This window comes from Cynoglossus semilaevis, chromosome 4 (genome assembly GCF_000523025.1).
Source record: "Cynoglossus semilaevis isolate Cse_v1.0 chromosome 4, Cse_v1.0, whole genome shotgun sequence".
NCBI lineage: Eukaryota > Metazoa > Chordata > Actinopteri > Pleuronectiformes > Cynoglossidae > Cynoglossus > Cynoglossus semilaevis.
The window spans coordinates 18,264,679-18,279,547 of record NC_024310.1 but is presented as its reverse complement, the minus strand read 5'-3'; the positions used below and the strand labels follow the sequence as shown (position 1 = coordinate 18,279,547).

The following is a 14,869-nucleotide window of genomic DNA, read 5'->3' as shown; positions in this document are numbered from 1 at the left end:
GCAGTTTGGGCTGAATCCAGTAAATGAAATAAAAGAGTTGATTGTGAATTTAAAAACTGAATATTTGACTTTTTACCATCTATTATTACATTGTGAAGCGTTTAACAAAGACTTTTGTTAGATGAGCGGGGGAAACCTCTGCGAATCGAACCCAGGATTTAACATAGACTTTTGTGCACACAAGATGAGCAGGGGAAACCTCTGCGAATCGAACCCAGGACTCTCTGCTTCTGAGTCAGGCATGCTAACTACTGGAACCACAAAACAACTACTTAAATATAGAGTAAATAATTAATAGTAAATAATACTTGTGTACACGCCACATAGCTAAAACCATATACTACAACTCTATGTTGGTTTTTGGAAGACTGGTCAATGAGATGCTCGGGTCCAAACCTATCTGAGAAATCCACATTTGGGTCCATTTTAAGAAACCAATTGTCCAGTTATAAGTACAAACGGATGAGACTATGCTCAAAGACAGCTTCTTTAAAAGCGTGTTAGTAACCATCATATAGGGTGGTTGAAAGATCATTACATTTTCAAAATAGAACATCTTTCAGACTTTATTCTGTTAGTATCAGAGTCTGAAAACTATGGTTTTGAAACATTGCAGGATTATCTTTTAATGAAAAAGCAGGGATGTCCAATATTAACTTTTTTCTGATATCCAATATGCCGATATTGTCCAAACACGTCAATTCCGATTCCGATATCAAACGATACCAATAAAGTGGGGTAGTGATGGCCCACTATACTAAAGTGATGGGTTAAAGCTGTGCCCCCCAACTATTTTTACAGCAGACATCATTTCGCAAAACCCAGATATCAGTTTTAAATAATGGAGAAAAACCTGAAAAGCCGATAACGATTCTTACAGATATTACATGATTATGCTAATATCGGGCGATATTATCGGTCGGACGATATTATTGGACATCCCTATGAAAAAGTAAATGGATATGACTGGATTCTTTTCAATTGAAGTAAACTAGAAAAACTGAAGTACTCTCTGCAGGCCGGTACCAAATGACCTACGGACCGGCACCGGTCCCCGAACCAGGGGTTGTGAACCCCAGGTATAGGGAATCTGTGTAAAAGTGAATTGGGATTTTGTAGACGTGTCCTTTTGTAAAGCATAGATTACAGTTTTTTTTTCTTATGATATCTATTAGCATAAAATCGAATAGCTTTAAAAAAAAATCTAACAAAGTGAAGCAGTCTATACTGCTTCCATTTTCCTGGGATTTGATTTTTTCCAATTATTATTATTATTTTTTTTACAACAGTTCCAGCAGCTCTAACTGAACCCAGCTTTTGTTTTTTGCCCAACAGATGATCTGAGGATGTTTTACAGGAAGACTGTGACCCTGCCAAAAATTCACTTTCATGTTATTAAGCAAACATTCTGTGTCACAGTTAGCTCCTGGCTTTTAATCAGTCAGACCATCCAGCCAAAAGTGACACACAGTATTCTTATTATCTTTGATTATAAACTGGCCACATCATCAAATATCTGTCGAGCGTGTGTGAGGGTCTATAAAGCATCTCTAAATAATAACACTACTCAATATTGACCAAATGGTTTTGTTCTTCTCTACAATTGCTGCCATATCAAATTTTTGAACAACACAATTATTGAAGTGAAAGCTTCTACTGCATATATTCACCAACAGGAGGGCTTAGGTCGGTGGTTCGCAACCCTTTTCTCATTCCTCCCACTATGACAAATTTACAGCATAAAAACTCCAACAGACATCATTACAACCAAAACAATGCACATCTCTACAAAAAGCAATATTTTCATTAAAAAATGATGCCCCGCTCGGCCCCCCTTCAATAGTTCCCCATGGACCACAAACCATTTTGGGCACCACTGGGTTCTTCATTTCTAAATAAACCTGTTGTAAATGCACTGTATAATTTTTTTTATTTTTTTTTTATTTTACGGGTGATAAAAACAATGTTTTGTATGTATCATAAGTAACAAAGTTTCATTGCTTAAAAAGGTTTCTGTAAAACAAGAGAAAGCCAGTCTCCTCCAGTTCAGAACTGAAGAAGCCTCTTGGATGAGAGGTGAAACATCTTCAAGAAACCTACTCTGTCCAGTTGCCCTTGATGTAACTATTTTTGGATAACGATTGTTTTTGCTACACAGTCAGTCTCCTTTTTATTTACCATATTTTCTGAATTATGAGTCGCAGCAGCCAAAAGTCACTCTGGAGTATAAGTCGCACCGGCAAAAGGATGAAAAAGACTTACAGGAATAGCAGATACTGATATACAAGCCTAGAGTGCCCTCTAGCAGCAGTCAGTGTGAAAATAACGAACATGTACATTTTCAGGGGTACAGGAATAGCAGGTACTGGTATACAAGCCTAGAGTGCCCTCTAGCGGCTGTAAGTGTGAAAATAACAAACAAAAAAACTCCTGACTTATAGTCCGTAAAATATAGTACATTTGTTTGGCCTGTATACTGTTATGGTGGACAGTGGATAATGACACTAAACTATTGATATAATAAAGAGCTACTTTACAATCAACACAATGACTGGGTCAAAAAGTTCAATTTTTTTTACTGAATTTTGTTTAAATCATTTATGTTTTTGCGAGAGCAAAAAACAAATTGCTTTTGTAAAAGAATGACATACACAGAGGTAAAATTTGACATTTGCCCAAACACTTTCAGGCCTGTAACTGCTGCGTTGACAAGGAAAGGAATCAGTCTGTGACTTTGCCAAAGAACTGATGTCTTTAGCCTCCAATTATTTATGACTTTTGCCTCCTGTTATTTTATGTTGTCTTCCAGTTATTTTATTTTGCCAAAATTCTAAACAAGGTCTTTGATTTTTATATATGTATTATCAAACTGTTCAATGGAATTGAAACCAAAGCTGAGCCGTCAAAATTCTAAGTCTTTGATTTTTATATGATATGTATTATCAAACTATTCAATGGAATTGAAACCAAAGCTGAGCCCTAATGGTAGTTTGACAACATCAAACACGCAAAGTACGGCATTCTTTTTTTTCCAAAAAAGTCAGTTTCTCTCATGTGCACGTTCTTTGAAATGGTTTTTCCGAGAGCAGCGGTGAAGCGGTGCTGCCTTTCTTCGTACTCTGCTTCTCAGAGTGAAGATCTGATCTGGCACCAGTTGACCACATGATGGTTTGGTAGCTGTGCCTCTCTGAAGTATGTTACTCACTCTTCTGGGTGTGGACAGTGTGTGGTTGTGCCTTAATAACTGACTGGACCTTTCTGGGACCCATTTAGAGGGCACTCAGGCAGTGCAGAGCCCAGGTCTGAGCAGTTTTACTGAGAAGTTGCAGCAGAAGGAGAGCATGTATTCTAAGATAGAGCTAAGATAAACTTCAAGTGGTTATTTCGTCTGGACACATCCACAAAACCAAGAGAAAATATGTTGATTAACAACAGAATCGTCTCTTTTGCTTAATCTCTGTCAGGATCACAGGGGCAGTTGGATGAATACCTCTTTACAAACGTATCCATGCATCCTCATACTATGTATGGACTGTCCATAATACCTCATTTCAAATCTGCATTAATTTGAACTATAGGAGAGCGACAACATCCCTCGGAATTTGAGCACATTTGAGGAGAAATTGCAATTTTCCATGTATCGTTCTTCTTGTTATGAGGGAAAAAAACAACAACAAAAAACTGGTCACTACATGAGGTCATGTGGCCCTCAGTAACAAATATATAAATATAAATGAATGCCTTTTTTCCTTCTTTTTTTGCAGGAATGTTCTCCCTACGCTGCCCACCTGTTTGATGCTGAAGATGCCAACACACCCATGCGGCTGTTGCCTGGACTGTGTGGTGACTACTGCTTTGACTACTGGAACCAGTGTCGCTACACACTCAGCCTCCTTCTGGAGAACATGGGAAGCCCGCAGCAGTTCTCCAACCTGACAGCAATACTGGAAGAAGATCGCACAAAGTTCTGCGACTTTCTGGAGCTGAGAGACAAACAGTACTGCTATCCAAATGTGCTGACCAATGAAGGTACAGTTCTCCGTAAATCACTAGAATCGGCCTGTAGTCATTTGTTTTTTGTTTCTTTTCCTACTTATTCACAGCAAGAGACAGATGTGGACTGCAGGCAGGACAGACTGTAATGCTGTGCCTTCAAAGTCACACTTTTGTAACACAGTATATGCAGAATGTTAAACTGTGTTTATTATGATAAGTAGCTCTCACTGCATGAACTCACCCTCTACTATTGTTGATCTTTTCTCTGGACACAGAACTGAATGCAAACCTGGGCTCAGTACGTGAAAATACCAAAGGCTGTCTGGAGTTGTGTTTACAGGAGGTTGCCAACGGGCTTCGCAACCCTGTGGCAATGATTCATGCCGACGACGGAACACACCGCTTTTTTGTGGCGGAACAACTGGGATACGTCTGGGTGTATTTAGCCAACGGCTCTAGGATTGATCGGCCTTTCCTCAACCTCACACGCGCTGTCCTCACGTCACCGTGGTCTGGAGACGAGAGGGGATTTCTCTGCATCGCCCTCCACCCAAGGTTTCACAGCTGCAGTGCTTCTCATTTATAACTGTCCACAGTTTTTGTCTTCGCACATCTTCAAGAGAGATGTTTCCGTGTTGTCTGTTCAGATTTAGGACAGTCAGGAAAGCCTACGTGTACTACTCTGTGTCAGTTAAGAGAGAGGAGAGGATACGGATCAGCGAGTTCACCATGTCGACTCATGACGAAAACCAACTGGACCACTCGTCTGAGAGGTGAGAAGTTAAAATAAACACTAGTGGAAACAAAGAGAAAGAAACCTTGGAAACTGTGATATGTTCTCTGTGTGAGAACATCTCCATAGTATTTGAATCCACCTAAACCTTGTGGCTTCCTGCTAATGAAACAGATGCTTATCAACTGTGTTTCCTCTCAGCAATTACCAATGATGTTAACACACAATTATAGCTCAAGTAAGTTTAAAAAAAACCCAACACAGTCAGCAACAACTTTACAAAAACATAAATAAATGAACGAAAACAATTGCGTGACATTTTGCAAGCTAAGGCTGCTAAAATAATTCAACACAAATAAAATCACAAAGAAGGCCCTGCAAATATTACATTAAGTTCTTCCGCTGCTTTTATAGCACTATTAAAGTTAAATGAGAAATTGTTGCTGCATTTTTTTTTTACATATCCATATTATAATGTTTAAGTCTATTGCATTTCTTTTAATATGACTTCTAACTGTAATTGTCGTATTTCTTTCTCTAATCATTTTTGCTACAGAACCATCCTTGAGGTGGTGGAGCCAGCGTCCAATCATAATGGAGGACAGCTGCTGTTTGGTCAAGACGGCTACCTGTACATTTTTATTGGAGATGGTGGTCGTGCAGGAGATCCGTTTGGAAAGTTTGGCAACTCCCAGAACAAGTAATTTTGAGTTCACCATTTAAGTCTCATGGTCAATGGGACTGTTTCTGTTCAAAATACTACAAAGTTTAACTCGTAATCCAGTAAGAGGATACATTTAGACACATTGGTCCTCTATTTTAGGGCAAAGGACGTCACACAGGATACATTTAGACACATTGGTTCTTCAACACAACCTCTATTTTAGGGCAAAGGACGTCACATTCACAGTATGGTCTTATTCATTATTTATTTTGATTAAAGTAATGCTCATTATTATGTAATACTCTAAATTTAGACCCTGGACTGCTGGAAAAACAAAGCATGCTTTCATGCTTTGGAATAAAAAACATTAGGTACTACAGACCCACAAGTAAACATTTAACTTCTTTTACACTTTTCTCCAGACAGTTATATTTTGTCTGGGAAGCTTGTAAGTGTTTTGTTGACATGCTGTATTAGCTATTCTAAGAATGACAGGGGATACACCCTGCCAGGTCTAATATTGACACGACATATTGCACTACATAGGCTGCCACAAAGTGATGTGTGTGTGTCTGGAAGAGTAGAGAGTGTGTAGTGTGAGGACGGAAAGAGCAGACACAGGGAATAAGGTGAAAACATTCTGGAGGAAAAAGGTGAAAGATGGGGGAGAGGGGAAACTCAGAACTGGAAGATTTTCAAAAAAGAAAAATAGCTCAATTGGAAAACAGGAAAGAAGCAGATTTTCAGAAATAAATACACCGGTAAATCCCAAATAATTTTCATCATTAGCTACGTATTTACCCTTTCTTTTCTCCACTTCCTGTCTTGCAGGTCAACCCACCTTGGAAAAGCGCTGCGTATTGATGTCGACAACAATGATGATGGTGCTCCGTACAGCATTCCATCAGACAACCCGTTCGTGAACGAAAAAGAGGCCAAACCTGGTAACACCTTGAATTACAGTTTGTATGTGTTATAATGTGTTAAATGTAGTCAGATCCCTGGGAACAAATGCAAGGATTTTACAAAAGTGCATTTAAAAAAAAAGTATGCTGGTCTTATATTTAATTTATTTAATTTAAATTTTTTAAGTTACTATCAAAGTTCACTTCAAGGTTTCAATCTGGTTAGTTTTGTACAGTTTTATAGAAAAGTATAATAGAATAGAATAGAATACTCTTTGTTGTCATTGTACCACGGGGTACAACGAAATAAAAATTAATGAGGAAATTAATCAGATGTCATCTGCATAACATCTCAACATCTCAAGAGTCTTGAGTTGCACCTTACTGTATTTCTTATAGTAGGGTATATAGTAGAGAATATATTTAAGGGCCCTAGTGAAGAACCTTGGGGGACTCCTTGACATTTCTTTGTAGTGTTTGTGCAATTGAAGAGTTTAATCACAGCCAGTTCACATGATCAAAATATAGTTTCATTCATAAAGTTATGTGCAGTTTTGGTGAATGGAATGTTAGTAAACAGCACATCTACACTTGAGATCAAATAACGAGTAACTGTCAACACATCTCACGTCAGAGCCAAGGTCCAAGGTAATTATAATATAATTGTTTCTTTCGCGCTTCCTGTCTTTCTTCCCAGAGATTTATGCATATGGGGTGAGGAACATGTGGCGCTGCTCTATCGACCGTGGAGACCCAGCAACAGGCAGAGGTAGAGGCAGGATGTTTTGTGGGGATGTAGGCCAGAACAAATACGAAGAGGTTGATCTTATCGTTAAAGGTGAGTGGAAAATTTGTTAAAACCATCATTCTGTCAAAGAGTTGGGATTTAAAACAAATACAACTTTCTTTGGCCTAGTTTGTCTTAATTTTAACTTTATGTTGCTGTATACTAACTCACTAACAGGAAATGCCTGTCATTATCGTCTCACATCGCCACATCAAAAAAACTGTTCTCTCAGCAATCACGCAGTCAGACAGTCAGAGTTTAATTTCAGTCTGCTCCCTAACAATTACAGTCTGCATGGGGTCTGGTCCTCCTTAACTCAAAAAAGGTCACAAAGTAAACATCAAATTGCATCAAATTACTTCTTTTACAGCCAAACAATAGTTGAGTAGATTTAAAAGGAACGATACTTTATGAATTCTACTGCTTTAGAGTTACAGTAAATGAAGCCACGTACTTCTTTTTCTGTTCTTTTACTATGTCACCACACTTTTAAAGGAGGCAACTACGGATGGAGGGCAAAAGAAGGCTTCAGCTGCTACGACCGCAAACTCTGTCAAAACTCTTCTCTAGGTGAGTTCAGCTTCTGAGTTACTTGCTGTCAAAGAGCATTGTGTACCCAAAAACTGATTTGATTGAGATGGGTGACAGCTTTAACTGTTGTAATATTAACGGAAAATTAGTGGATATAATAAAATTTTTTGCCATTTTGTCTTACATTTGAAAACATTTCAATGTCCATTTTTTTATAGTTTACGCCTGGAAAATCTCAGTTGCTAAAGCTAGTGGTTTGTTAGGTGAAATCGAACACGTCACAAACACACACTGTCGTTCAAATGCTTCAGTTCACGATTTTAGTGGAGCAAACATGACTATTTCTTTACCTTAAAGCAGCGGTGTAAAACTCAATCGCTCAAGGGGCCAAAATTTATAATGAAAAAGGATTACCGTAATTTTCAGACTATTGAGCGCACCTGAATACAGGCCGCACCCACTAAATTTGTAAAGAATAATAATTAATAATTGTACATACATAGGCTACACTTCTCTATTAGCCGCAGGTGTCCACGTTTTAACATGGGATATTCACACAGAAAGATTTTTTTTTTCACTTTTAATTAAATAAATGCTTTTTTGACATGTTCTTTAAAGCTTCATTTGCAAAAAAGCAGGCAGAGACGTTGAGCAACCAAGTGCTAACTTGTTAAATGAGAATCTTACTTACTGTCCCTCTTTTGTGTTTTGTAGATGACATCTTGCCTATCTTTGCCTACCCCCACAAGTTGGGCAAATCAGTGACAGGGGGATACATCTACAGAGGATGTCAGATGCCCAACCTCAATGGACTCTACATCTTTGGGGATTTCATGAGTGGGTGAGTGCTTTTGTCAGTTTTTATAAACACATAATTGTGGTCTGGGGAAAGCACTAGTTAAGCACTTTAAGAATACAATGCACATACGTGGATGCATGCCTGGGGTTATATTTATGGTGATGCATTGTATGTGTTTGTTTGTAGGCGTCTGATGTCATTAAAGGAGAATGAGGCCACAGGGGAATGGCAGTACACTGAGATTTGTATGGGAGCAGACCAGACCTGCAGATTCCCTAAACTCATCAACAGTTATTATAAATACATAATCTCTTTTGCTGAGGATGAGGCAGGTAAATATGGTGTTTTATACCATGCACAATATTCCAGTGGGACTCTGTGTACGAGGAGTGTTGGCATGTCGGAGTGATTATGGAGGTTCATTTAGGATGTTTACATTGAAAAACCCAAACAAGCGTGGATTTTCAAGCCCCGCCTGCCCCGTCACCCACACAAAATTCTTGACAAATCCTAAACACCAAGTAACATCAGTTTATATTCAATCAAGATCAAAGTTCAAAAGAGAAAACAGAAGCGCAGTTGTGAGATCATCACTTGACTTTGTCTCGTCCCACAAGTGGGGCGCGCCCTATTTAAAATAGAAAGAATCTTATCTTCACTTTAATGACGTTGATGTGGACTGATTCTAGCTGTTGTTAATGGTATTGGCTTTCCAAGAGACAGACTAAATTCCCTCATTCTTCGGATTAAGAAGTAATAAAAAAATAAATGTGAGTGACGGGAGGATGTCAATTCACCAAACTGTTTCGACTTACAGTATGTGGAATCTTTAGTTCCAGTTATCTGTTTGATATCAAATCTGCTTTGCATTAATGGTCAGCAGCACATGTGCTGCACACTTACAAACAGAGTATGTTGCACATCTGTTGTCAGTGATGATTTACTCATTCTCCCCTACCAAGAGCTTTGGAACAGACAGTATTTGCAGAGTTCAACCGTAATCCAACACCCGGTGGTCCAAGTTACTGCCTGTATTCATTATTGTTGTTTCTCTTTTTCTCGTATCTCTTCACTGTTTCTCACTGCAGACGTCTTCATTAGCCACCTTTTTGAATTATTTTATTAAGTGTGACAAATATTTTTTCCAGGTGAGCTGTACTTTTTAGCTACAGGAAGCCCAAGTGCCACAGCCAGAGCAGGAGTCATCTATAAAATAATCGATCCATCCAGGTAGTTTTTACCATTTATTTGAACTGATGACTTGGTAGATTACTTCTTTGCTTCATAGCACATGTAAAAGTGTCCAAAAAACCTTTTTTGTTGTAATTAAACTGAAGAAATTAAAAGTGTCCAAAAAACCAGGAAATTATGTCCCAATTCCTCAGCTTCTTGAAAAATAATGAGGCATGTGCAGAATTTATGCATAGAATAAAATTTGTCTTTTTTGTTGTAATTAAACTGAAGAAAATACAATCAGAATTTTTTTTTTATGTTGATCAAACAGGAGAGCACCACCAGGAAAATGCAGCGTCAAACCATCTCATATCAACATAAAGGGCAAGCTAATTCACTTTTACCCTAAAGAAGGTAAAATGATAACTAACAATATTTATAATATTGCTTTTCGTCTACAAATTTTATAATGTCTTATTCTTGCGTTTTCAGAATTTGTAATCAACAAAAAACCGACCACGACAGCTGTGCCCACGACGACCACGAGAAGAACAACGACCACCACCAAGAAAACACCGAGAAAACCCATAATAATAATTAAACCACCAATGCCAACGAGAAACACAATAAGAAAACCGCAGCCGCCCCAATCAGCCACAACAGCACCGAGAAAAACTACAACAACCATAAAAGCAACAATAAAAACCACAACATTACCCACAACTGTCCAGATGGCCATGGAAACAACTCCCACCACAACCGCAGCCACCGGTAGGCCTACTGGTTCACCTGTTTACCAAAGCACCTCCACCGAGCACAGTTTAACCAGGGACACAGCCACTAGGTTTGACGTGCACCAGACCAATGAGTCAACTATTGTTAGGACTAATGTTAAACCAACAAGGTCATCAGTGCATACATCACCAAGGGGGGAAGCCACTAGGGTGAAACCAGGTTTGCAGCTCTGTGCTCTGACACTGCTTTACATTTTAGCACGGTAAAACCTGCTTTAGCACTCCAAATTGTTGTTTCTTTTAATTTTAATACAAGCTTTTTAGTGGAAAATCACAGCACTTGTAGCAAAAGGTAGAGTATTCAAATTTAAAAAAAAGGGAAAAAAAATAATGGCTTATGCTGCTGCTCCTGAAAATTACTGTAGTTGTAAATACAGGGGGTCCTAAACTTACTGGGCTCGGTTCCCGGCGGTGACGAAACTCAAATTTCCGCCGCAAGTCAGCACTTACATACGATTACATGTAGGTTGAGGACCTTGTGAACTGAGGGGACCCCCTGTATCTGATTAATGCTTCTTTTTGTTTTTACAAAATCAAATCATGAGGAATCGGCAGCTAATGTTAAAGAAACGACGCAGCGATTTCTTTTTAACCCCGATTGGTTATCTATTTCTTTATTCCTCTCAACTCAGCTTCTCCAAAAAACGCCATTTCCTCCTCTCACACTCTCTCTCTTCCTCACGTGCTCTCACCACACCTCCTCACTCCCCTTCCCATACCAGTAACTGTTAACTCCTTCAAAACACATGAACACCGAACATTATGAATCCTAAACAAGCCTCAGCGTCGCAGCTTATTTTATTAATCTATATTGATAATCAGGAGATTGTATGCAGAATGCTGGTGCCAGCAACTCAAACAGTGGTTTCTAGAGATAATTAAATAAATATTACCAGGCACTCAATAGTATTTCAATTGTGTCCCCTAGGGGGCCAGAAAATAATTGAGAAACACTGTTTTAACCAATCACCTAATTGAGCAGGCAACACTTAACTTCCATCACTGGCCTGCTATAATTAAGTGTTTGGACAGTATTGGCATATTGGATATTGGCAAAAAGTTATTATCGGAAATCCCTAATAAATATGTAGGAAAACAGAACCTGTTGGAAACCAGTTAGACCACACGGAAAGTGTGCCGTTGAACTGAAGGGAACACTAATTTTTAAAGAAATGTATACATGGTGACATTACAGCAGCGTAGGTTGAGGACCTTGTGAACTGAGGGGACCCCCTGTATCTGATTAATGCTTCTTTTTGTTTTTACAAAATCAAATCATGAGGAATCGGCAGCTAATGTTAAAGAAACGACGCAGCGATTTCTTTTTAACCCCGATTGGTTATCTATTTGTTAACTTGATTTACTGTATGTTTGTTATGTGCAGCTGTGGCTATTTCAGCTATTATTAAATTGCAATTCAAACTGTCTTTCCTTTACCAGCACCTGGAGAGCGATATATAGTATGTTCCGGAATTCTGTTGTTAACCTGAATGGACTTTTGACGTCTTAGGAAATTTGTCTTGTGATACCACGTCAGTGTAAGATTTAAAAAAAAAACAAAACAGTTTGACATGATTCAAAATGTGTTTGTTTTGGTGTAGCAGTAGGTAGCTAGCAGGATTGGAAAATTGAACTTTACTTAGTTAATAGCACATTGAACAATTCTGTTAATTTCTTTACAATGCACTTCATGTGGTAAGTAAATCAATTCATTATTGAATTTTTATTTTTTTTGTGTGTGTAAATATGGCTAGAAATGACATTGAGAAGCTCAGGTTGTTAGCATGGTGCAGAGGAAGGCTTTGTTTCCATTTTCCATGTTTCTGGTGAAAGATGTGCTGAGCATCAAATATGGTTGCTGAATGGGAAAGAAAAGTTTTGGTCGATTGTAAAGCTATATTTTCAAATAAAGAGGGTGATTCTGTCTCTCCCTCAGGTTATCGTGCAACCGTCATGACCACAGTCTACTCTAGGATCGCTCAAACCCCGATCACCACTCCACGTCCAACGAGAAGACCTGGGAGACCAGTTCAGTTGCCCCTTAGCACCACACCCCAACCGATAACCTCACCCCAGCCCGCTCCTTCTTCAACACCAACAACAGCTTCAAAACGACCTCAGACAACTCTGCCACCCGAGCGTCCTGCAGCGTTGACCACCACTGGTCCACCATCGCAATCCAGCCCAAAACCTTCTGGACCTCTCAACAAACCTCGGCGACCAACCAATACCTCCATTTCTAAAAGCTTTGAGAGGAAGTTGTGGTTCAGAGAGAAGTTGGAAAGTGTTGGAGGAGTAAACCAAATATATAAAAAGCCAAACGGGGGTAAATCACGAGCAGGGAAAAGGCCAAGGGCGGGTTCAGTGCGACTTGTTAGCGCTGACGGTTTATCAGACCGGGGTAGGGTGGAGATCTTCATCCGAGGAGAGTGGGGCACAGTGTGTGACGACCTTTTCACCAGTAAGTCGGGCACCGTGGTGTGTCGACAACTTGGCTTCACAAAAGTGCTCGCTGTGATGAAGAGGGCTGCGTTGGGCGAGGCCAACGGTAGCGTCAGGATTTTGTTGGATGACGTGGAGTGCGAGGGCGGGGAGCGATCACTGCTGCTATGTAGGAGATCCAAGGTTGGGAAACACAACTGCTCACATGGAGAAGATGTGGGTGTGATTTGTGGTTAGAGCTATAGGTCAGAGAAGCAATAGGAAGGAAAGGACAGGACCGTTGGTTTATGGACAGTTCGTATATAGGTCAGAGAAGCATAGGAAGGAAAAGAATAGGACCGTTGGTTTATGGACAGTTCGTAACATTAGCCCTCGACCAGCTTTTTAAAGTAAAATTCTAAGTGCTTTTATTCAGAGTTGGGTATTTTACCACATAGTGAGGAATCACTATTTTTTCCTCTCAAGCTGAATTGGATATTATCGGATATTGGATATTTTACTTTTTGATTCTGTCTGGTTCTCTTTTGGCATGAACCCCAGTCCTACTTTTATGGTGAGGACGATGTTCTCTGGGTTCTACGCCGTTCCCTCTCCCCTGTGAATGTAGGAAACATCTCTATGGCCATAAGCATTTGAGTTTTGTTTCAGTTGCCTGAATGAGCTACGGTGCTGATATTACACTTGTGCTGCCAGTTATTCTAGTGTTTAGAGAATTTACTAGTTTTCTATCTAGACTTCGCTTTTTTTTTAAGCATTTTTTAACATTTTTATACCATTTATAGCTCAATTTTTAAAGTTAATAATACATCTCTTGCTTGTTTTTTTTATTGTTTTTTTTTTTACTTGTAGGCAGCCTCAAACTCTATTTGTGTTTCAGTTGCCATTACACATGGCAGTCAACCTCATTTTATAACCTGAATTCAAATGTCAAGAGAATAACAATGTTGAAGCACATTATATTGTGGGAAATGTTTTTTTGTATGCAAAGAACACTAATGTCGGTTTCCTTAATGAGTGTAAAGCAGTGATAAAAAAAACCCCATATCTTTCTGTGTATTAAAGCACTTAGAAAATACTTTAGAAAGATCCCAACTGTATTGAACTGTTACACACCAGGAATGACAGTATTAGGAAAGAGCATGCAAACAAGAAGATGTTCAAGTAGGAAATGATCGACTGCACATTACACCGATGAATGTTTGAAACAGTTTGCCAAAAAAAAAAAAAATCTATAGATTGTATGTTTTTATTTTCTTATTCCGTATGTCTGTAAATTGCTAAATGCAGGAAAGTCCACCGATATTGTCCTTCTGATTTACACGTGCACTTTTAAAAGATGGGTTGTAAAGGATGGTTCATATCCCTACATGGGACTCTGTCTGTCAGACCAAATATTTTGGATGAACTCGTACCAGAATTTGATCAAATTCTAGCAACCGTTCTGGAAATACAGAGTAGGACAGACAGAGAATACAGGAAATGGTCAAAGCATTTTACAACGCAATGTGATAATATTCATTTCATGGGAGAAACTGTCATGATTTGCTGTTTCTATTTACAATTTCACCAAAGGACATTTACCCCCCGCTAAATGGATTGTGAAAATGTTTTATTTTAATTGCATAGCTGCAACAGTTCTATTTTTTGTTTGTTTTTATTACAACTGAATGTACTTTTAAAATGATTTAAAAAGAAGCAAATATTTTTTCAAATTTTAAAATCGAGAAATGCTGGACATTCTGGGCTGAATGTAAAAAAAATTGTTACCAGTGATATGTATTAAGATTTTAATCATGTGAATAAAGTGTATTGCAAAGTGATTTTGATACATTTGTGTGTTGTGGCAGCCTGAACTTGGACACCATTTTTTGCAGACACAAATCTAGAACTTAGTGTCAAAACACCTCATGAAGAAGATACCACTAAAGAATTTGAAGAATTCTTCCACATTGTGTTATTTGAAACCGTGTTCTTTGGGGAGTAAAAATATCCCTCGGCTGCTTTTTCAATAAACTCATATTTTTCCAGGAGCGGCAGCGATCCCT

General features: G+C 38.8%; 2 protein-coding genes across 9 annotated transcripts in view; one reads left to right on the top strand and one right to left on the bottom strand.

Annotated features, from left to right (window-relative positions):
* LOC103378515 (HHIP-like protein 1) overlaps positions 1-13,859 on the top strand; it is a 19,537-nt gene extending 5,678 nt beyond the window's left edge. Inside the window, exons 2-15 of one of the 3 annotated variants that reach the window (XM_025055361.1) lie at positions 3,765-4,029; positions 4,272-4,551; positions 4,644-4,769; positions 5,286-5,429; positions 6,225-6,337; positions 6,996-7,136; positions 7,581-7,655; positions 8,331-8,457; positions 8,602-8,747; positions 9,564-9,645; positions 9,920-10,002; positions 10,081-10,359; positions 12,319-13,069; positions 13,131-13,859. In XM_025055361.1, coding sequence (XP_024911129.1) covers positions 3,765-4,029; positions 4,272-4,551; positions 4,644-4,769; positions 5,286-5,429; positions 6,225-6,337; positions 6,996-7,136; positions 7,581-7,655; positions 8,331-8,457; positions 8,602-8,747; positions 9,564-9,645; positions 9,920-10,002; positions 10,081-10,359; positions 12,319-13,061 — 2,604 coding nt within the window. In that variant the 3' untranslated portion in view covers positions 13,062-13,069; positions 13,131-13,859. The other 2 variants (XR_003049645.1, XM_008309769.3) reach the window with 2 other exon arrangements.
* Positions 1-14,869, bottom strand: part of yif1b (Yip1 interacting factor homolog B (S. cerevisiae)) — a 63,081-nt gene that overhangs the window by 30,467 nt on the left and 17,745 nt on the right. The gene's annotated exons all lie outside the window — the stretch shown is intronic.